The sequence below is a fragment of the Staurois parvus genome, unplaced genomic scaffold (assembly GCF_062004578.1).
Source record: "Staurois parvus isolate SC_StPar_1 unplaced genomic scaffold, SC_StPar_1.0 ptg000581l, whole genome shotgun sequence".
Classification (NCBI taxonomy): Eukaryota; Metazoa; Chordata; class Amphibia; order Anura; family Ranidae; genus Staurois; species Staurois parvus.
The window spans coordinates 3880829-3905386 of NW_028318377.1; the positions used below are offsets into that span (position 1 = coordinate 3880829).

At 45.4% G+C, this 24558-nt stretch overlaps 1 protein-coding gene across 1 annotated transcript in view; it reads right to left on the reverse strand.

Moving 5' to 3' along the window:
- Positions 1 to 2144: 2144 nt before the first annotated feature.
- Positions 2145 to 24558, reverse strand: part of UVSSA (UV stimulated scaffold protein A) — a 189569-nt gene continuing 167155 nt past the window's right edge. Inside the window, exon 13 of the mRNA XM_089692280.1 lies at positions 2145 to 2486. Within this exon, the coding sequence (XP_089548406.1) occupies positions 2422 to 2486 (65 nt within the window). The 3' untranslated portion in view covers positions 2145 to 2421. The remainder of the gene's footprint in view (positions 2487 to 24558) is intronic.

Consider the following 24558-nt stretch of genomic DNA (forward strand, 5'->3'; position numbering starts at 1 on the left):
AAACTTACTCAGAAATGTAGCGCTCGCATGTTCCTTTATATAAGAATTTTTCACCATAGAATTACGTGTGGTATAATATGATTGGTTGTCAAAACGTACGTCAATGCAATTAACAGAAATATAAAAAACAATGAATGCCTGCACATGCAGACCATGATGTCTGGAGCTGCCTGAATTCTATCCCAGGGAACTTTTCCCCAGTAAACTTATGACTTTTGTCTTCAATCAAAAAGATACCAAAATGAAGTACAGAAGTCGTATTTTACTGTTAAATTTATAGAAATAATTACTACTGCTTATCAATACTAATTATTGCTAGTTATTAATACATACACTAATTAATATCAATAAAATGAACTATATGAGCTAATATGAATTCCAATGACATTCCATAACACTACCCACCCAGTTCAAATTTCAGCAAAGGTCGCCCAAAATTTGAGCCATCTTTGAGGGCCTTTCTTTCTCCCCTGTTCAGTCATTCAGTCTAATTGCTAACTGACCCCCCTTTAACCAGTTCTCACCCAGCCATTAGCAAAATGACAGCTGAGCGGGACTTTTGTCGATCCGGGTAAGCATCATATGATGTCCTCTTGTGTGCCTGTGGGGCCGCACTGTGGCCAATCACAGATATTCACAACAAAAAAACCTGAATAAATCCATTTTATTCAGGTAAATGTTTGCTTATAGCAATGAAATTCTTTGCTAAAAGCACTCATAATGTGTAAAAAAAAAAAAAAAAAAACAAACACTTATTTCCTCGGAGTAGTACAATGTTTCTAGGGTAACATTATACTACTCACACTGGTCACAGTGTGTTATGAAGAAAAAATCTTAAACAAAAGAAAAATAATAATAATCAATAAAAAAATTTAAGAAAATTATAATTTTTTTTGTGTACTGTCACCATTCAGTGTCCCTTACCACTGCCACACCAGTTATATGATGATGCTGTACTGCACTGGTGACAGTATGTAAAAAAAAAAAAAAAGAAGTTAATTTTTATTTCAATTTCTTCCTTTTCCAAAAAATTATGACAAAAAATTAAAACTTCAAAAAAACTTGCCATGCCTCTTACTAAATACCTCAGACTGTCTACTTTGCAAAAAAGGGGTCATTTGGGGGGATATCTGTACTATCACGACATGTTTGGGCCTCAAGAAATTATATTGGTCTCCAGTACTTCAGGACTGATTGGGTTTCAGATGTATACCATAGTTTGTGGACTCTATAACTTTTCTTCAGACTAAATAATAAATACTGGTTTGGGTTATTTTCACAATAGAAATGTAGCAGAATACATCTTGGTCTAAATTTATGAAGAACAATTATTATTTCCAAAATTTTAAAACAGAAACTAAGAAAATGTATTTTTTTTCAAAATTTTCAGCCTTTTTTTGTTATTTAGCAAAAAATAAAAAAAAACAGTGGTGATTAAATATCACCCAAAGAATCCTCTAGTTGTGTGAGCAAAAAATGTAAGTTTAAAAATGTATAAAGTGTATAAAAATGTAGTTTGGGTACAGCGTTGCATGACTGCGCAATTGTCATTTAAAGTGCAGGAGCGCTGAAAGCTGAAAATTGGCAGGAAGGGGTAAAAGTGCCCGGTATTGAAGTGGTTAATAACATCTCTGTGATGTGGCAAAACACATATAAGCATTTTTTTCCTTATTTGTGTTTTTTTCTGTAAAATAATTAAGCTAATGAGAGGCCATTTTTTTGGCGCAAGAAGCAGTCCAGTTGAAATGATCTTCCGTAACCCTCAGGAGACATTTACAGCCCATCACATCCTCACCAAACACTGTCATTTTGCCCTCCACATTGACTCCAATACATCTCTCTAAAAAACCTGAATTTTAACAAAATCTTTTGATTGCTACCAAAATGTTGGGTAAATTAAATATCTCAATGTATCCTCATTTCCGAGTCACTGACCATGAACAAGTATTTCAAGTCAAGAGTTATGACAATTACACAGTAATTCAGAAAGAACTGGGCAACAAAAAAGAAATAAGCAAAGTAACCAATTTAGGTTGCTGTAAATTGTCAAAAAAAAGAAAAAGTATTTTGGGATTCTGCAAGAATTTTCCTCACAAATATAATTGCTAACACATACATAATTTTATTAGCTAAGTATGTTAAAAGGCTTGTGCATGTTACAGGCGTATGTTCATTAATACCACTTCATGAACCTCATCATTTACAAAAGATGATCGTTGACATAATCAGTACATTAAAAATTCTCTACATCAATCAATGATGGGACTACAATAGGTTCTCAACTCGTTCCGTAAACCAAGGTCAACTTCTTCAGGAGAATGAGGAAGCTGGAATTCTCTAGAGCCGGGATCCAACAGCGGGACATCCTAGTCCAGGTGACATTATAGTAAAGATGGGTAGGATGTCAACAGGCTCAAATCTTCAGTCATACTTGTCTAAAATGAGGCCCCCAATGGGCAGCACCCAGATTCCTCTTGCACATTTATCTGCAATATAGATTTTGCAAGATTAATTTTGTTTTTGTTGCAATATGGCAGATGTGATTGAAAAATTGTTCTGGTCAACAAGGAAATTGATCAGAAATAATATTTTCTTAAAAATACCTATTGCCAAAATAACAATTTTGACCCTTATATTCAGGCCCATTAATGCTAATGCTATGCTCACATTGCTGCAATACGATTTCAATCCAACTTTCCATGTGATTATGTAGTTCTACTTAGAAGCAACTTTCATAAAGTATATTATATTGGGCCAAAACCACACTGGAATTGTACCAAAGTAGTACAGGAACCTTCTCCAAAATTGCTCCGTGCTGAGTCACATTGATGTGAATATACACTACTGAATTACTGACATCAGAAGTCACACCAGTGTGCCATATCTGTGTGATCATTGGAAATGGAAATCATTGTAATAGACGCCACTACTACAGTGATTGCCGCTAGCTTCTGGTTCCTATGACAAGCAGCTGCCCCGCTGCTTATTGAACCCTGTAGGTTGCTCGATCAGTGTGGGAAAACTTTGCATTTTCTCAATGAATGCAGTGTTTTCTGATTGGACAGGGTGGAGATGGTGACATCACCTCTGTCACGATCAGGGGTCAGGCTCGAAGACCAGTTGCAATAGCAGTGGAAAGGCTCACACCAAAACCAGCAGGATAGGTACACAGGCAGGTCACCGTGGCGGAGGAGTGGGCTCACCTGAGGTGCGGAGTCTAAGTACTAACCGGTGTTTACCAGAGCTCCTGATGGTGGAGATGGATTTTGCTGCGTGTTAGCACCAGGTCATTGTCCTCGGGATCACCAGGAGGTGAGCAAGTGGAGGTCCAGTAGTGTATTAAGCAGGTAAGGATCAAACGGAAGCATGGTCAGTACACAAGTCAAGGTTGGTAATGAGCAATCGCAAGTTGGGATCAGGCAGAAGTGTAGTCGAGAACAAGCCAAGGGTCAATAACGAGTGGTAGCAAAATATGGATAATAACAGAGAAGGCAAGGAGCAAGATAACGGCTGGAGAGCACAATAATCTGGCAAACAGGAAGTGCAGAGACATGGCTTATATCAGGAAGTTCATAGGAGGAGCAAAGGGTTCAAGGTTCATGACAAACAAGGTCAAGGCAGGATCATCCAATTAGTTGTCAAGGAAGCTGTCCAGCATTCCAGGCAGCTCAGCAAGAAGAAACATTGCCACTCACCGCAGAAGGCCGAGGTTCGGACCCAGGCTCTGACAACCTCTTTACTGCATACAATCAGAGATCCTCCATGCTGCATAGTAAGCACAGAGAGTTGCTTGCTCGGCCTGGACACCGTTAACAGAACTCTTTGAATTTTTCTGGTGTTCTCTGATGGGAAGGTGGAGATTGTAATGTCACTACCTTGCTTCTCTACCTCATCCAATCAGAGAATGCTTTCCTTGAGGAAATGGGAAATGCTAAACCTTCTATGAATGTTACCCCTGCTGGTCAAGTGACCTCATGTGTTCAACAAGCAGTAGGGCAGCCTCTCGGCACAAGACCTGCAAACCAACAGCAATCACGGTAGTCGTGGTGTTTATTACAGTGATTTCCAGCTTCCACAGGGATTCCTCATGTAATGACGTAAAAATATAAATACAAACTATATTTTAAAATTGTAACTAAGTAAAAATGGCTATGCCTAAACTTTACATACTAGAGGCAACCAAGGCAAGTAAAACCGCTCCCAAGTATGAATTTTGTCTGTGCTCTTAGCGGTTTGCTTGAGTTCAACTTTAAAGTATATGTATATATAAATCACAATACACAAGGCCAAGGTACAGTGGATGATGGTGCAGTTCAGTCCCTGATATATGAGAACTCTAACACAACAATTGACCATGGGAATTTTTCTTCTTTTTAATACTAAGTTAAAAACATTTCTGTATCTATCTCCCCTTACTTACCTGAGCCTCATCACGATCCAGTGCTGTGCATGAGAGCAGTGGCTCTCTCTTCCATGTCCCTTCGCACAGGGCAGATCTATAGCAGTGGGAGCCAATGGCTCCCACTGCTGTCAATCAAACTCTGTGACAAGGGAGTGGGGTCGTGCCCTTTGTGAATGGGCCGTAATCTTCTAGGACCTGTGAAGTGTCCCAAAAGGCTATGGTGGAAGGTGGTGAGGCCATACTTCCCAGTCAGTTTCACCACAGTAAACTGAGCTGGACATGGGAGTGGGTACCTGTCAAAACCAGGTACCCGCTCACCCCTCCCTCTAAAAGGTGCCAAATGTGGCAGCAGAGGGGGTGAGGTAGCAGACAAGCAGAGCTTCACCTATTGGGTGGAACTCCACTTTAAATCCAAAAAGGAAGCGAGTTAGGTGGAACCAGAAAGAGGGGGTGTAGGAAGAGATAGGCATAAAAATAAAAAGTTCATTAGTCTTGCTTGAGGAAAAAGGGAGTGAAGAAGAGGGGTAAGGAGGGTTCTCATGGGACTCAACCAGGATGAAACGTTCACGGTAGGCTATACACCCATTCACACCAAGAGCAAAGTGTGGTCTAAATTCAAGTGGCCTTTTTAAGTTATCTATGGGCCGCAGACCCTCAGGAATTTGGTGTGGGTGTCAGAGAGTATGGAATTGAACTTCTTGTGGACCATAGCCCCCATGAGCCTTTGTTTGACCTCTGTAAAGTACACTAGTAAAATGATCAATGCCAGTTCAGTTTCTGCCAGGAACTCAAATCCTACCAGCATCTTCTTGTCCTTGTGAGGGTTGGGATCCGCTTAAGTAACGGGGCTTCCCAGGGCTTACATAGAAGGGTAACATTTAGAACTGACAGCATTCTCTGATTTGAGCTGTGTTTATGTTACAATTTCACCTCATCCAATCAGAGAACACACTTTGCATTCATTGAGAAAATACAAAGGGCACTCTGAATGGCACCTGTGCCAACCTGTTCAGCTCCTGTGTCAGTAAGCAGTAGGGCATCTGCTCTGTGCAGAATTTGGAAGCAAATGGAGATGACTGGAGTAGCCATATCTTTCCATCTTCCAGGGGGATCAGCCAGATATGGTATATGCCTAGTAGCATTGGTCAAAGCTTGTTGGGTAGGCGCAGTGTGGTGCAGTGGCAATAATCACACAGAGGCCCGGAGTGCAGAAAATGTATTGAAGAACTTGCAAACAGTACAACTTGGTAGTGAGCCCACCCAACTGGGAACTTACAAACAATGCAGTGAAGCGTCAGTGGTAGTCAGTCTGAACTAAAGAAAGCACTTGCCAAGGGAGGTGGAATGCCACAGGCAGGCCTAACTCAAGAGAGAGTTTGGGGATGTGCAGACGTGAGCTCTGCTCTTCCTACACTAGTCACTTCACAAATATACAAAACCTGGGGGCATGGACTTAAAAAGACTCTGTGTGACCCAAGATGGCGGTCAGAATCACCTAGATGCACCATAGCCAACTGGAACGCTGCTCAAGGCAATTGAGGGAAGCATATAGAAGCCAGGTTTCCCTTGACCTCCCCTCCAGCTGCAGCGCACCTCTGGACGAGCGCCACCTACAGTGGAGAAAATAGACTGCCCCTGCCTACAAGCTAGACCAATGTAACTATGCAAAAATACCTTTTCCTGGAATTCTTCTTTAGGTAAACCTCTGCATTCACATCTTTAATATTATATAAAAAATATATACAATGCTCCCTAGAGAACTGGTCTTTTAAAATGTAGGTGTGCTTCATCCACACTTGGCTGTCTTCTTCTCTTGGTTTGCATACAGAAAGCATTTCCTGCAGAAAAAAACGAAGGCAGCGACAAATACAAATTGATTCCTTAGTTTACATAAATATTTTACAGTCTACTGCTATAAGCAAAACCCTCTAATGGCTGACTGAATAAATGAATGCAATGGTCTATGCAGCCAAAGCATTACCTTGTAATTATGGAAATTAAGGATTTAGGGGGAAATGGTACAAAGCAATTGGGAAAATCGAGGAGCTTAATGTTCCCGGTCTAATTAGGACATTTTTTTTTCAAAACCATCATTTCTAATGGATTAGTTTTAATAAATATAGAAAATATACACATTTGTCTTAAATGTTCTTTATTTGTGATGTAGCAATAACATCATACGATCAAAAAATACATACTACAAAACTGCTCAGTTGGAGTGTTCTCTGTTCATGATGCAGCAATATTGTTCCACATAAAATCTATTTCAAAAGTACAAAGCTTACATACTAGATCCACCTTCAATCCAATATAGTTAAAGCTGAAGTTTAATGTGTTTATATTTGTTGTACCCAGTTCTTCCATTTCCCCTCATTAATGTGCTAATTAAATTAAAAAAAAATCTTTCCCTTTTGATTATATACCTTATTTGAAAACCAGTGACATCGTCACGTGATCTCTGTGCTTCTCTATAAAATACAAGCAGATTATGGCTGGTCGGTGGGGTCAACAAAGTGCTGTACATAGCAGGGGCTTTGTGGTTGGCTGAATTTGGTGGCAAAGCACATGTTACTACCCCTACTCCAGCCCTTCAAGAAGACTGGCACTCCACCATCTTGTGCCCTGCTCCTTGCCATAGACCTCCACATGACATTCCTGGCCACAGACCTTTAAATCTCCAAGGTCTCCAATTCACAAAATAAATAGTTTTGCTGCACTTCACTAGTGGTAATCAGGAAATGGCATTACAGTCACATCATGAGGACATCACACACACACACACATTTAGTGGACGATCTGCAGGAGGCACAAATGAAAGCACGTTCAGCAGATTTCTTCCTTACAGTTTCTCATCTTCTCAGGGTCATCAGTACTCACAGGACTGTGCTGTTAGTAGTCACCTCGTTGCTAAGTACATCTTTCCCGGGAACCCTCCAGGGAAGCAGCCTCACACAGGGATTTCCGACCTGGCCTAAAAGGCCTTCTGCAATCTGTCCTAGCCCCCACCAACATAAGGGACAGAATGACTACAGCCGACTTCTCCTATGTAACGGTCTACTTCTCTCGGCCTCTTGACCTATCCAGAGCCTACGTGTACTGACTTCATTCTCACAGGTGTGGGGTGTTCAGCTCCTCCCTACCTACTTATATTTGTGTGCTGACTCACCCTTGACATCACTGTGGGAGGGCTCTACCTAAAAGGGGCCTAACACCTGGTGTCACTGCTCCCTGCACAAGACACTATACTGGTACAGAGCCACCTAGTGGTGCAGTAGCTAACTGCACCTGTCTACTTACATATCCTGAAAACATCACAGCACCCTGTCTCAGTACTATTTTAGGAGCCCTCAGCGCTGATATAAGCAGTGGGCTGGTTCTTGGGAGGAACAATGCAAATTCTTTGATGGGGAGGATCAGGAACAGTAAGTCTGGGAAGGAAATCACTAGATAATGCTGGATGTCCTCAAGCAAGAAAGTAAGGTAGGTTCTGTCTGACCTGCTGCACCATTGAGAAGCTCAATGAAATGGAGAGAAAGTAATATCAGTACAAGGAACCTGTACATCTGTGCAAAACTGAAGGTAAGGCTGGAATACAGCTATAAAGCTAAACTCCAGCCAAACATTCTGGATAATGTTTTTGGTTTTGGAGAAGGTTGAGAAGTTGGAACCCCTGTTAGGTCTTTAATGACTTCAACATTATAGGATGTAACTGTACATCCTCTAGTTGAAGTAGGGATACCGGGTTCATGGCTGCAGCTGTTTTCAGCAAGCGATGCTGACCACTGTAAAAGCAATCTGAGCGACTTAATAGCTGCTAGACTGCTTTAACAGTTGGCAGAAGGGGGGGTCCCCCTTTTTGCCACCTTCTGGGGCTCTCCCGTCCCATCAGAAAACCCGAGATTACAGCTGCGGGTTCCACTGGCTGACCATAGAGATGATCAAGGACCGGAACGTCACTGAGCAGCTCTATGGTCTAAGAAGCTGGTTTTGGCTTTGTGTTTACGGTTTACTGGCCAGTGTAGCAGACTGATCTGTATCTGACTGGCTGCTTTGGAGGCTGGAGGAGAGATTTGGGCTCTAATAGCTTGTTCAACCGTTATAATAGCAATAAAGTTGATTTAAAAAAAAAAGAAACAGTGTAACATTTTTTAAAATAAAATAAACAGTAAAGCGCTCCCTCCCGTGTTGGCAAAGGTGAATGCATGCATAGGTCACGCACGCAAATTTAAACGGTGTTCACGCCACACGTGAGGTATTGCCGTGCTTCTTATAACAAAAGCAATAATTCTAGCACTAGACTGCCTGTGTAACTCTAAACTGGTAACCTATAAAGGCTTTTAAAGTGCATTTGTTTATCACCATTCCACGAGCTTGCGCAATTTTAAAGTATGACATTTACTCGGCGTAACATTATCTTTTATGTTTTACCAAAACCATTCTGTATTATATTGTGTTTTTGTGCATTAAAATGAATTAAAGTATATTTTTTACAAATTGCATTTGTAAAAACGCTGCACAAATATCGTGTGACATAAAAAATTGCATTAACCACCATATTATTCTCTAGGGCCTCTGCTTAGAAAAAAATATATAATGTTTGGGGGTTCTAAGTATTTTTCTAGCAAAAAAATGTTGAATATTTACATGTAGGAGAGAAGTGGCAGGGTAGACACATGGTTAAAATTTTTTGTGTCCCCAGTGAAGAGATTTTTCTGCCAAGGTATAAAATATTGTCTGTGGATTGGTAAGGAGATGTCCACTGACTCATATGCTGTGTTTCTCTAACACAATTCATTATTTTTCATTTGCTCCATGTAGTCATTTGTTTTTTTGGGGGAGTTGTGTTCTTATTCAGCTAAATAAAATCTCTATGCCGATGACACGCAAATCTATCTCTCCACCCCTCGCCTCACCCCTTCAGTCTCCGCCCGAATCACTAGCCTTCTGAACGACATATCAGATTGGATGTTACTCCACTTCCTCAAATTAAACCTTTCCAAAACCGAGCTCCTAGTCTTCCCCCCAGCCCGCGCCCCCCCCCGACTTCTCCATCACGACTAACAACGCCACCATCAGTCCCACCCCGCAAACCAAAGTACTAGGTGTCATTCTAGACTCCAATCTGTCTTTCCAGCCCCAGGACCAATCGCTGACAAATTCATGCAGACTTCACCTCCGCAACATCTCCAAAATACGCACGTTCCTAACTCCAGAAACTACAAAGCAACTCATTCACTCCCTTATTATATCACGACTTGACTACTGTAACTCCTCACCGGCCTACCTCATCAGAGACTACCCCCGCTTCAGTCTATCCTGAATTCTGCGGCCAGACTCATCCACCTTGCTAACCGCTCCGTATCCGCCACCACCCTCTGCCAATCCCTCCACTGGCTTCTGATTGCCCAACGGATAAAATTCAAATTACTAACATTGACGTACAAAGCTGTTCATAACACTGCCCCAAACTACATCACCGACCTGATATCCATCTACCACCCAAAACGTACTCTTTGCTTCTCACAAGACCTCCTACTCTCTAGTTCCCTGGTCTCTTCCTCCCATGCCTCACTCCAGGACTTCTCCAGGGCTTCCCCCATCCTCTGGAATTCACTACCCCAATCCATCAGACTGTCACCTACCCTCCTCACTAGAAATGAGCGAATCGAACTTGGCGAAGTGGAATTCGTTTCGAAGATTAGGAAAAATTCAATTCGCGCCGAATCCGAAAATTAGCAGACTTCGGATGCGCGAATCGAAATTTTCCAAAAATGGCGGCGACATGTGTGGCGACGGAGCGGGGATCTCTGGGAAGGCGCGCAGACAAGGCGCGCTGACCCATAATGCATTCATTCATGACATGTGATCGCATTAGCCAATCAGCAGCCAGCCAGCCAGCACTGTGTAATGGTCGAGCTATAAATTGCGGCCATCTTAGAATTCTCCATTAGCCTCCGGTCATTCAACAGAGACAGACCTCTCTGTATTAGGGACAGAGTTAGGGCCAAAGAGACTTTAGGGCCACAGAATCGTTACTCAGGGACACAGAATTGTTACTCAGGGACACAGAACTGTTACTCAGGGACACAGAATTGTTACTCAGGGACAGACACAGAATTGTTACTGAGGGACAGAGAATTGTTACTGAGGGACAGAGAATTGTTACTGAGGGACACAGAATAGTTACTCAGGGACACAGAATTGTTACTCAGGGACACAGAATTGTTACTCAGGGACACAGAACTGTTACTCAGGGACACAGAATTGTTACTCAGGGACACAGAACTGTTACTCAGGGACACAGAATTGTTACTCAGGGACAGACACAGAATTGTTACTGAGGGACACAGAATTGTTACTGAGGGACACAGAATTGTTACTGAGGGACACAGAATTGTTACTCAGGGACAGACACAGAATTGTTACTGAGGGACACAGAATTGTTACTCAGGGACACAGAATTGTTACTGAGGGACACAGAATTGTTACTCAGGGACACAGAATTGTTACTCAGGGACAAAGAACTGTTACTCAGGGACACAGAATTGTTACTCAGGGACACAGAACTGTTACTCAGGGACACAGAATTGTTACTCAGGGACAGACACAGAATTGTTACTGAGGGACACAGAATTGTTACTGAGGGACACAGAATTGTTACTCAGGGACAGAAACAGAATTGTTACTGAGGGACACATAATTGTTACTCAGGGACACAGAATTGTTACTCAGGGACACAGAACTGTTACTCAGGGACACAGAATTGTTACTCAGGGACAGACACAGAATTGTTACTGAGGGACACAGAATTGTTACTGAGGGACACAGAATTGTTACTCAGGGACACAGAATTGTTACTCAGGGACACAGAACTGTTACTCAGGGACACAGAATTGTTACTGAGGGACACAGAATTGTTACTCAGGGACAGACACAGAATTGTTACTGAGGGACACAGAATTGTTACTCAGGGACACAGAATTGTTACTCAGGGACACAGAACTGTTACTCAGGGACACAGAATTGTTAGTCAGGGACAGACACAGAATTGTTACTGAGGGACACAGAATTGTTACTGAGGGACACAGAATTGTTACTCAGGGACAGACACAGAATTGTTACTGAGGAACACAGAATTGTTACTGAGGGACACAGAATTGTTACTGAGGGACACAAAATTGTTACTCAGGGACAGACACAGAATTGTTACTGAGGGACACAGAATTGTTACTGAGGGACACAGAATTGTTACTCAGGGACACAGAATTGTTACTCAGGGACACAGAACTGTTACTCAGGGACACAGAATTGTTACTCAGGGACACAGAACTGTTACTCAAGGACACAGAATTGTTACTCAGGGACAGACACAGAATTGTTACTGAGGGACACAGAATTGTTACTGAGGGACACAGAATTGTTACTCAGGGACACAGAATTGTTACTCAGGGACAAAGAACTGTTACTCAGGGACACAGAATTGTTACTCAGGGACACAGAACTGTTACTCAGGGACACAGAATTGTTACTCAGGGACAGACACAGAATTGTTACTGAGGGACACAGAATTGTTACTGAGGGACACAGAATTGTTACTCAGGGACAGAAACAGAATTGTTACTGAGGGACACATAATTGTTACTCAGGGACACAGAATTGTTACTCAGGGACACAGAACTGTTACTCAGGGACACAGAATTGTTACTCAGGGACAGACACAGAATTGTTACTGAGGGACACAGAATTGTTACTGAGGGACACAGAATTGTTACTCAGGGACACAGAATTGTTACTCAGGGACACAGAATTGTTACTCAGGGACACAGAACTGTTACTCAGGGACACAGAATTGTTACTCAGGGACACAGAATTGTTACTCAGGGACAGACACAGAATTGTTACTGAGGGACACAGAATTGTTACTCAGGGACACAGAATTGTTACTCAGGGACACAGAACTGTTACTCAGGGACACAGAATTGTTAGTCAGGGACAGACACAGAATTGTTACTGAGGGACACAGAATTGTTACTGAGGGACACAGAATTGTTACTCAGGGACAGACACAGAATTGTTACTGAGGAACACAGAATTGTTACTGAGGGACACAGAATTGTTACTGAGGGACACAAAATTGTTACTCAAGGACAGACACAGAATTGTTACTGAGGGACACAGAATTGTTACTGAGGGACACAGAATTGTTACTCAGGGACACAGAATTGTTACTCAGGGACACAGAACTGTTACTCAGGGACACAGAATTGTTACTCAGGGACACAGAACTGTTACTCAAGGACACAGAATTGTTACTCAGGGACAGACACAGAATTGTTACTGAGGGACACAGAATTGTTACTGAGGGACACAGAATTGTTACTCAGGGAAAGACACAGAATTGATACTGAGGGACACAGAATTGTTACTGAGGGACACAGAATTGTTACTCAGGGACACCGAATTGTTACTCAGGGACACAGAACTGTTACTCAAGGACACAGAATTGTTACTCAGGGACACAGAACTGTTACTCAGGGACACAGAATTGTTACTCAGGGACAGACACAGAATTGTTACTCAGGGACACAGAATTGTTACTGAGGGACACAGAATTGTTACTGAGGGACACAGAATTGTTACTCAGGGACAGACACAGAATTGTTACTCAGGGACAGACACAGAATTGTTACTGAGGGACACAGAATTGTTACTGAGGGACACAGAATTGTTACTGAGGGACACAGAATTGTTACTCAGGGACAGACACAGAATTGTTACTGAGGGACACAGAATTTTTACTCAGGGACACAGAATTGTTACTGAGGGACACAGAATTGTTACTCAGGGACACAGAACTGTTACTCAGGGACACAGAATTGTTACTCAGGGAAAGACACAGAATTGTTACTGAGGGACACAGAATTGTTACTGAGGGACACAGAATTGTTACTCACGGACAGACACAGAATTGTTACTGAGGGACACAGAATTGTTACTGAGGGACACAGAATTGTTACTCAGGGACAGACACAGAATTGTTACTGAGGGACACAGAATTGTTACTGAGGGACACAGAATTGTTACTCAGGGACACAGAATTGTTACTGAGGGACACAGAATTGTTACTGAGGGACAGACACAGAATTGTTACTGAGGGACACAGAATTGTTACTGAGGGACACAGAATTGTTACTGAGGGACACAGAATTGTTACTCAGGGACACAGAATTGTTACGCAGGGACACAGAATTGTTACGCAGGGACACAGAACTGTTACTCAGGGACACAGAATTGTTACTCAGGGACACAGAACTGTTACTCAGGGACACAGAATTGTTACTCAGGGACAGACACAGAATTGTTACTGAGGGACACAGAATTGTTACTGAGGGACACAGAATTGTTACTCAGGGACAGACACAGAATTGTTACTGAGGGACACAGAATTGTTACTGAGGGACACAGAATTGTTACTGAGGGACACAGAATTGTTACTCAGGGACACAGAACTGTTACTCAGGGACACAGAATTGTTACTCAGGGACACAGAACTGTTACTCAGGGACACAGAATTGTTACTCAGGGACAGACACAGAATTGTTACTGAGGGACACAGAATTGTTACTGAGGGACACAGAATTGTTACTCAGGGACAGACACAGAATTGTTACTGAGGGACACAGAATTGTTACTGAGGGACACAGAATTGTTACTCAGGGACACAGAATTGTTACTCAGGGACACAGAACTGTTACTCAGGGACACAGAATTGTTACTCAGGGACAGACACAGAATTGTTACTGAGGGACAAAGAATTGTTACTGAGGGACACAGAATTGTTACTCAGGGACACAGAACTGTTACTCAGGGACAGACACAGAATTGTTACTGAGGGACACAGAATTGTTACTGAGGGACACAGAATTGTTACTGAGGGACACAGATTTGTTACTCAGGGACAGACACAGAATTGTTACTGAGGGACACAGAATTTTTACTGAGGGACACAGAACTGTTACTGAGGGACACAGAATTGTTACTCAGGGACACAGAATTGTTACGCAGGGACACAGAACTGTTACTCAGGGACACAGAATTGTTACTCAGGGACACAGAACTGTTACTCAGGGACACAGAATTGTTACTCAGGGACAGACACAGAATTGTTACTGAGGGACACAGAATTGTTACTGAGGGACACAGAATTGTTACTCAGGGACAGACACAGAATTGTTACTGAGGGACACAGAATTGTTACTGAGGGACACAGAATTGTTACTCAGGGACACAGAATTGTTACTCAGGGACACAGAACTGTTACTCAGGGACACAGAATTGTTACTCAGGGACACAGAACTGTTACTCAGGGACACAGAATTGTTACTCAGGGACAGACACAGAATTGTTACTCAGGGACACAGAATTGTTACTGAGGGACACAGAATTGTTACGCAGGGACAGACACAGAATTGTTACTGAGGGACACAGAATTGTTACTGAGGGACACAGAATTGTTACTCAGGGACACAGAATTGTTACTCAGAGACACAGAACGGTTACTCAGGGACACAGAATTGTTACTCAGGGACAGACACAGAATTGTTACTGAGGGACACAGAATTGTTACTGAGGGACACAGAATTGTTACTCAGGGACACAGAATTGTTACTCAGGGACAGACACAGAATTGTTACTGAGGGACACAGAATTGTTACTGAGGGACAGACACAGAATTGTTACTGAGGGACACAGAATTGTTACTGAGGGACACAGAATTGTTACTGAGGGACACAGAATTGTTACTCAGGGACACAGAATTGTTACGCAGGGACACAGAACTGTTACTCAGGGACACAGAATTGTTACTCAGGGACACAGAACTGTTACTCAGGGACACAGAATTGTTACTGAGGGACAGACACAGAATTGTTACTGAGGGACACAGAATTGTTACTGAGGGACACAGAATTGTTACTGAGGGACACAGAATTGTTACTCAGGGACAGACACAGAATTGTTACTGAGGGACACAGAATTGTTACTGAGGGACACAGAATTGTTACTCAGGGACACAGAATTGTTACTCAGGGACACAGAACTGTTACTCAGGGACACAGAATTGTTACTCAGGGACACAGAACTGTTACTCAGGGACACAGAATTGTTACTCAGGGACAGACACAGAATTGTTACTGAGGGACACAGAATTGTTACTGAGGGACACAGAATTGTTACTCAGGGACAGACACAGAATTGTTACTGAGGGACACAGAATTGTTACTGAGGGACACAGAATTGTTACTCAGGGACACAGAATTGTTACTCAGAGACACAGAACGGTTACTCAGGGACACAGAATTGTTACTCAGGGACAGACACAGAATTGTTACTGAGGGACACAGAATTGTTACTGAGGGACACAGAATTCTTACTCAGGGACACAGAATTGTTACTCAGGGACACAGAACTGTTACTCAGGGACACAGAATTGTTACTCAGGGACAGACACAGAATTGTTACTGAGGGACACAGAATTGTTACTGAGGGACACAGAATTGTTACTCAGGGACACAGAATTGTTACTCAGGGACACAGAACTGTTACTCAGGGACAGACACAGAATTGTTACTGAGGGACACAGAATTGTTACTGAGGGACACAGAATTGTTACTGAGGGACACAGATTTGTTACTCAGGGACAGACACAGAATTGTTACTGAGGGACACAGAATTGTTACTGAGGGACACAGAATTGTTACTGAGGGACACAGAATTGTTACTCAGGGACACAGAATTGTTACTCAGGGACACAGAACTGTTACTCAGGGACACAGAATTGTTACTCAGGGACACAGAACTGTTACTGAGGGACACAGAATTGTTAGTCAGGGACAGACACAGAATTGTTACTGAGGGACACAGAATTGTTACTGAGGGACACAGAATTGTTACTCAGGGACGGACACAGAATTGTTACTGAGGGACACAGAATTGTTACTGAGGGACACAGAATTGTTACTGAGGGACACAAAATTGTTACTCAGGGACAGACACAGAATTGTTACTGAGGGACACAGAATTGTTACTGAGGGACACAGAATTGTTACTCAGGGACACAGAACTGTTACTCAGGGACACAGAATTGTTACTCAGGGACACAGAACTGTTACTCAGGGACACAGAATTGTTACTCAGGGACAGACACAGAATTGTTACTGAGGGACACAGAATTTTTACTGAGGGACACAGAATTGTTACTCAGGGACAGACACAGAATTGTTACTGAGGGACACAGAATTGTTACTGAGGGACACAGAATTGTTACTGAGGGACACAGAATTGTTACTCAGGGACACAGAATTGTTACTCAGGGACACAGAACTGTTACTCAGGGACACAGAATTGTTACTCAGGGACAGACACAGAATTGTTACTGAGGGACACAGAATTGTTACTGAGGGACACAGAATTGTTACTCAGGGACAGACACAGAATTGTTCCTGAGGGACACAGAATTGTTACTCAGGGACACAGAATTGTTACTCAGGGACAGACACAGAATTGTTACTGAGGGACACAGAATTGTTACTGAGGGACACAGAATTGTTACTGAGGGACACAGAATTGTTACTGAGGGACACAGAATTGTTACTCAGGGACAGACACAGAATTGTTACTAAGGGACACAGAATTGTTACTCAGGGACAGACACAGAATTGTTACTGAGGGACACAGAATTGTTACTGAGGGACACAGAATTGTTACTCAGGGACAAACACAGAATTGTTACTGAGGGACACAGAATTGTTACTCAGGGACACAGAATTGTTACTCAGGGACACAGAATTGTTACTCAGGGACACAGAACTGTTACTCAGGGACACAGAATTGTTACTCAGGGACACAGAGCTGTTACTCAGGGACACAGAATTGTTACTCAGGGACACAGAACTGTTACTCAGGGACAGACACAGAATTGCTACTGAGTGACACAGAATTGTTACTGAGAGACACAGAATTGTTACTCAGGGACAGACACAGAATTGTTACTGAGGGACACAGAATTGTTACTGAGGGACACAGAATTGTTACTCAGGGACAGAAACAGAATTGTTACTCAGGGACACATAATCGTTACTCAGGGACACAGAATCGTTGAATTAAAGAGTATGTCAGACAACACGCAGAGGAGTGGCAGAGGAGGCAATGTTTCAGGAGCGAGCAGACGTGGCAGCAGAGGAAGGGGTCGAGGCAGCACTAGTCGCAGCCAGAGGCCAGTGCTCCCGGTGTCATCCAGCGGTCGTGTCTCCACCGACAACCCTGCCGTCATCGATTGGTTGGCTCGGTCGTCTTCCTCTTCCCAGGTCACCTCTGACACCTACAGCCAACGGTCGGTGGGTACGTCAGACACAACCGTTAGTTGGCATGGCCCGGGACCAAGCCCACTGAAATCACGTGTCCTCTACCTGCCCCTGTCCTTTGGTGTTCCCTCACCAAGCGAAGTATCGCATGCTGTGGGCTCAGCCCCACTGTACAGTGAGGAAGAGCTAACAGAGGGCGGTCAGGAACGGGGGGAGACATCCGCCTCTTCAGCAGCCAGGCGAAGAAGTACTGGCGAGGAGAATGGCTCGGTAGCCGGTCTAGAGACAGGTCTGTCTCCTGACCCACACGCAGCCGAGGGGGCTAGTAGTGAGGCGGAGACCCTAATTGATGATGATGAGGCTGATCGCACTTGGCAGCCTCGTCGTCATCAGGCTATTGCTTCCGCATCATCAGCAGAAGACGGTGCCAGCTTGGCAGCGAGCAAAACAGTCGGTGGGTTGCCCAGGAGGCAGCAGGGTCGCAGCAGTGTCAGTGGAGGCAAACGGCCACGGAGTAGAGCACCAGCTCCACTGTAGCCTACCACCACGGCCAGTAGTGGTGCCGGTGTGCACGGAGGAAGTAGCAGTCAGCCAGTGAGGAGTAGCGGGGGCAAAGTTTCTTACTCGGCGGTGTGGCAATTTTTCGTCAAGCCGCCCGAGGAAGTAAACGTAGCCGTATGTCGACTATGTGGCCAGAAAGTCAAGCGTGGCCAGGGGGCCCATGTTGGGACTACAGCGTTGCGTCAGCATATGCAGCGTCGCCATTCGGTGGCCTGGGAAAACCGTGATAAAGATACGGCGGTTCTGCCTGCCCCAGCCCCCGCTCCGTTACTTGCTCCGTCACCCGATGTCAATCGCCCTCTATCAGCCAGTCAAGGCTCCAACACCTCTGCTGAGGGGAGTTGTCACTCGTTGGCATCTTCCGCTCGTTCAGATGCTCCTTCTCCTGCTACTCCTCTTCACGGATTCCGTCAGCAGTCTTTCTTGGAATCCGTTTCCAAGAGACAACAGTTTGCGAGCACGCACCCGACGGTGCAAAAGCTGAACGTCCTCCTGTCCAAGTTGCTGGTGCTGCAGTCCCTCCCTTTCCAAGTGGTGGACTCAGCACCTTTCCGAGAAATGATGGCTTGTGCCGCGCCGCGGGGGAGAGTGCCAAGCCGTCATTTCTTCGCCAAAAAGGCAGTGCCAGCCCTGCATTCACATGTAGAAGAGATGGTGGGCCAGTCTTTGAGCATGTCGGTCTCTGCCAAAGTGCACGGCAGCGCCGACGTGTGGAGCTGTAACTACGGTCAGGGACAGTACATGTCATTTACGGCCCACTGGGTGAACGTGGTGCCGGCACAGCCGCACCAGCAACTTGGACAGGTCACGCCGCTTTTGCCTCCACATTTGCACGTCCTTGGTCCACAAAAGATGTCCGCCTTTACCACCTCTTCTTCCGCCGTGTCCTCAGCCGCCACCCCCGTGCCAAGTCCCATTACTCGACCGGCATATCACATGTGCAGGGCGCAACGGTGTCACGCTGTGCTGCACCTGGTATGCCTTGGCGAACGTAGTCACACAGGGGAGGAACTTCTGAGTGTAATGAACAGAGAAATCGACAGATGGCTGTCTCCGCGCAAACTGAAAATCGGAACCATGTTGACCGACAACGGAAAGAACATGGTGTCTGCTCTGCGTCAAGGAAGGTTGTGCCATGTGCCATGCATGGCTCACGTGTTCAATCTGGTTGTCAAGCGGTTCCTAAAATCCACCATCCCACTGCAAGACATCCTTAAAATGTCACGTAAACTTTGCATGCATTTCAACCATTCCTACACCGCAAAGCACACCCTCCTTGAGCTGCAGCGGCAGAACGGAATTCCACAGCATCGCCTGATCTGCGACGTTGCAACAAGGTGGAATTCAACCCTACATATGTTAGACCGCCTTTACGAACAGCGAAAGGCCATCACAGATTCCTGATGTTACAAGCGGATAAAGGTACTCCCCTGTGTAACTTAGATGTCAGCCATTGGCAGCTCATGCGTGACACCTGCCGCTTGCTCAGGCCCTTTGAGGAGGCCACGCTATTCGTGAGTCGGCAGGACTATGGGATGAACGACGTCATTCCTCTGTTGCACGTCCTGGAACAAATGCTGTTAACAATGGCTGGTCAGGGTGCGGTAGACGTGGCGCACAGATCTCAACGCCACATGACCCCTGTGGGGGCAGGACAGGAAGAAGAGGAGGAGGTAGAGGAGGACATTGGTGCTCAGGAATTATTGAGTGAAATGGGTGGTTTTTCCACTCAGCGGACAGGAGTGGAGGAGCAGGAGCATCTGGTAGAGGAAGAGGAGGAGACAGAGGACCCAGACGCACCGTGGCAGTATGCTGTGGAGATGGAGGCAGGGAGTCCCTCGCATTCTTTGGCACAAATGGCCCATAGCATGCTCGGTTGCTTGCGTAGCGACAGCCGAATAATAACCATCAGACAGAGGGATGACTTTTGGCTGTCCACCTTGTTGGACCCTCGCTACCGTTCAAAAATGGTGGCCTTTTTCACACCTGCTGAGAGGGAGGCCAAAATAACGTACTATAAAAACCACCTATGTAGTCAGTTGGTCTCTGCCTTTCTGCGCCAACGTCCATCCTCAGACACTGTGGGCCCTGTGCGCTCACGTTCCGCTGCCATGGCAGCAGGGGAGGGGTGGGGTGGTAGGAGCAGTGGCAGCTCCACCAGCAGCGGCTGCCTCAGTCTGCAGTCGATGATGAGTAGCTTTCTTCACCAGCGCAGTGAGGAAACTACTAACCAGCCGCAGCAGCAGCAGCATCAGGTGAACCTGGAGCAGGACCTCAAACAACAGGCTTGGGCCTACTTGGACAGCACCCTGCCAACCGAGGTAGACAATCCCCTTGACTACTGGGCAACAAAACTTGACCTTTGGCCCCAACTAGCTGAATTTGCCCTTGAAAGGCTGTCATGCCCGGCCAGTAGCGTGGCATCGGAGCGCGTGTTTAGTGCGGCAGGAGGTATTGTAACTCCGCGGAGGACACGACTGTCCACCCAAAGTGTGGAGAGACTCACGTTTGTGAAAATGAATCAGGCGTGGATTAGTCTGGATTTCAAACCACCAGTTCCTGACACAACTGACTAAATCCGCCATGAATCATGCCCCAAACATGTTATTATTTTTAACATAGGCCTCTGTATGGCCTTCAATTTAAGCTGCTTACGCTTCGCCACTCTGCCATGGGCCCCTGTACCGCCTCCTCTTGCTGCTGCCAGGTCCAGAGTGTCTCATGTGTCCCTGTACGGCCTCCCATTGCTGCTGTCTCCATCGCCACACTGTGCCATGTGCCACTTTCAGGTCTCCTCACACTGCTGGTGGGTTCCATTTTGTCATAGGGTGCTGGCAGATTACGGGCCTCCCATTGCTGCTGCCAGGCCCGTAATCTGCCATGGGCCCCCGTACCGCCTCCTCATGCTGCTGCCAGGTCCAGAGTGTCTCATGGGTCCCTGTGCGGCCTCCCATTGCTGCTGTTTCCATCGCCACACTCTGCCATGTCCCACTTTCAGGTCTCCTCACACTGCTGGTGGGTTCCATTTTGTCATAGGGTGCTGGCAGATTACGGGCCTCCCATTGCTGCTGCCAGGCCCGTAATCTGCCATGGGCCCCTGTACCGCCTCCTCATGCTGCTGCCAGGCCCGTAATCTGTCATGGGTCCCTGTACGGCCTCCCATTGCTGCTGTCTCCATTGCCACACTCTGCCATGTGCCACTTTCAGGTCTCCTCACACTGCTGGTGGGTTCCATTTTGTCATAGGGTGCTGGCAGATTACGGGCCTCCCATTGCTGCTGCCAGGCCCGTAATCTGCCATGGGCCCCTGTACCGCCTCCTCATGCTGCTGCCAGGCCCGTAATCTGTCATGGGTCCCTGTACGGCCTCCCATTGCTGCTGTCTCCATCGCCACACTCTGCCATGTGCCACTTTCAGGTCTCCTCACACTGCTGGTGGGTTCCATTTTGTCATAGGGTGCTGGCAGATTACGGGCCTCCCATTGCTGCTGCCAGGCCCGTAATCTGCCATGGGCCCCTGTACCGCCTCCTCATGCTGCTGCCAGGCCCGTAATCTGTCATGGGTCCCTGTACGGCCTCCCATTGCTGCTGTCTCCATCGCCACACTCTGCCATGTGCCACTTTCAGGTCTCCTCACACTGCTGGTGGGTTCCATTTTGTCATAGGGTGCTGGCAGATTACGGGCCTCCCATTGCTGCTGCCAGGCCCGTAATCTGTCATGGGCCCCTGTACCGCCTCCTCATGCTGCTGCCAGGTCCAGAGTGTGTCATGGGTCCCTGTACGGCCTCCCATTGCTGCTGTCTCCATCACCACACTCTGCCATGTGCCACTGTCAGGTCTCCTCACACTGCTGGTGGGTTCCATTTTGTCATAGGGTGCTGGCAGATTACGGGCCTCCCATTGCTGCTGCCAGGCCCGTAATCTGCCATGGGCCCCCGTACCGCCTCCTCATGCTGCTGCCAGGTCCAGAGTGTCTCATGGGTCCCTGTACGGCCTCCCATTGCTTCTGTCTCCATCGCCACACTCTGCCATGTGCCACTTTCAGGTCTCCTCACACTGCTGGTGGGTTCCATTTTGTCATAGGGTGCTGGCAGATTACGGGCCTCCCATTGCTGCTGCCAGGCCCGTAATCTGCCATGGGCCCCCGTACCGCCTCCTCATGCTGCTGCCAGGTCCAGAGTGTCTCATGGGTCCCTGTACGGCTTCCCATTGCTGCTGTCTCCATCGCCACACTCTGCCATGTGCCACTTTCAGGTCTCCTCACACTGCTGGTGGGTTCCATTTTGTCATAGGGTGCTGTATGGCCTCCCATTGCTGCTGCCTCCACCGCCACACTGTGGCTCCACCCTCTGGTTTTGGCCCCGTGACTGCCCAAATGAGTGAAGTGTGCGGTGATTCTAAGATCGACGGCACTCCTCTGCATGTGATACTGACTGACAGTATTATTTCTCTTCCCCAGCAGACTCCAAGGGCATTTAAATTAAAGGTACAGTGTTCTGCACTAATATAAAGGCTCTCTGAAGCCTAGAAACACCCTTTTTATAAGTTAAATTCGCAGCGAATATATTCGACTCGAATCGAATTTATTCCGCGAATTCGCCGAATCAGCCAAATCGAATTTTTGAATACTTCGCTCATCTCTACTCCTCACCTTTAGGCGCACCCTGAAAACCCATGTCTTTAGGTAAGCCTACCCCGCCTTCACCTAATTGCCGATCTCCTCCACTCTTCCTTCCACTCCATCCCCCACAGCTATTTTCTCCTGTACCACTATCCCCTCCCTCCTAGATTGTAAGCTCCAAGGAGCAGGGCCCTCGAAACCCCTCATGTATTATTGTATTGTTACTGTGCTGTCTCGTGTACTGTCTCCATTATAATGTACAGCGCTGAGCAAACTGTTGGTGCTATATAAATACTGTATAATAATAAAAAAAAGCACCTCTTTTGGCTTTTTAGCTGTACATGGCTTACTTATGGTGGGTTTTTGATGCCCATGATTTGTTTTGGTACATGTTTTGTGATTGAGATGGTTTGGTTTTCTTGCCTTCTTTTTTCTTTGGTGGATTTACATCCATAAACAATTTCTTTAGAGCTCTTTTCTTCTACAATTGATTTTTTGGTGATCTATTTAGGCTCAATTTTAGCTGCACAGCTTACATTTCTCCTGGTACTTTTGTTCACAAATATATTTTTGCTTTTGCTGAATTTCCTGTCTGGTAGACACTATTTATTTGGATCCAGATATTTATTTGTCAAAAGTTTTATTGAAACGCTGAGTAGTACAAACATCTGATCACCTGCACAGGGGTGCCGTACAGTAAACCGCCAATAAGGAGTGTAACAGGAGATGACCAAACATTTAAAGAACATTATTAGCAATATAATGCCGCCTAGATGCCGAGGCTCTATCGCGGCTTCCATGGTAAAACAATGGCATTTCATTTAACCTGAGAAAAGAGGTAGAGAAAAAACCAGAGAAGGAAAGAGAGAAAAAAGACAAAAAATATACAATCAGATATTAGAGAAAAAAAGAGATAGAATTTTTTCTCCCGTAGGCCCAGGAGACTGCAAAAATTAGTGAGTCCCCAAACCCAATGGAGGAAAATTGGGCAACTCGTATGTCTACCAAGGATGCCAAATCTCAAGAATTTAGCATAAGTATCATCAACAATACTGGTCATTTTTTCATGTAACATCAGGACGGTCATAGTAGGCTTAACCTTACAGAAAGGGACAGAGGGTGATCTCCAAGCCTTGGCAATAATCCGTTTAGCGGTATTAAAGATGTATGTGGCAAGCTTCTGTTGGTGTGCAAACAAACCCATAACTGGGCAGTGAAGTAATGCTGCGTTTGCATCTTTCAGAATGGGAACATGAAAGAAAGTATAGAAGGCCAAAAACTCTAGACCATAACCCAACAAGACGAGGATATGACCACCAAATGTGGAGTACATCACCACACATTCCACAGCCACAAAAGCATCTATCTGAAAATTTGGGATTGGCACATGCAATGCGAGCAAGCACCCAATACCAACGCAATAGAACTTTATAGGCAGCCTCCATAGTAGTCGTATTAAAAGAGCAATGGGATATAATCAACCATGCTTTACTCCATTCATCTGGGTTTATGGATGCTCCCAGGTCCCTCTCCCAATGTGACACGTAAGACAGAGAAGAAATAGAAACAGAGTTAAGTGCATAGTAAAGAAGGGAAATAGTGCCTGGGGAGCCCG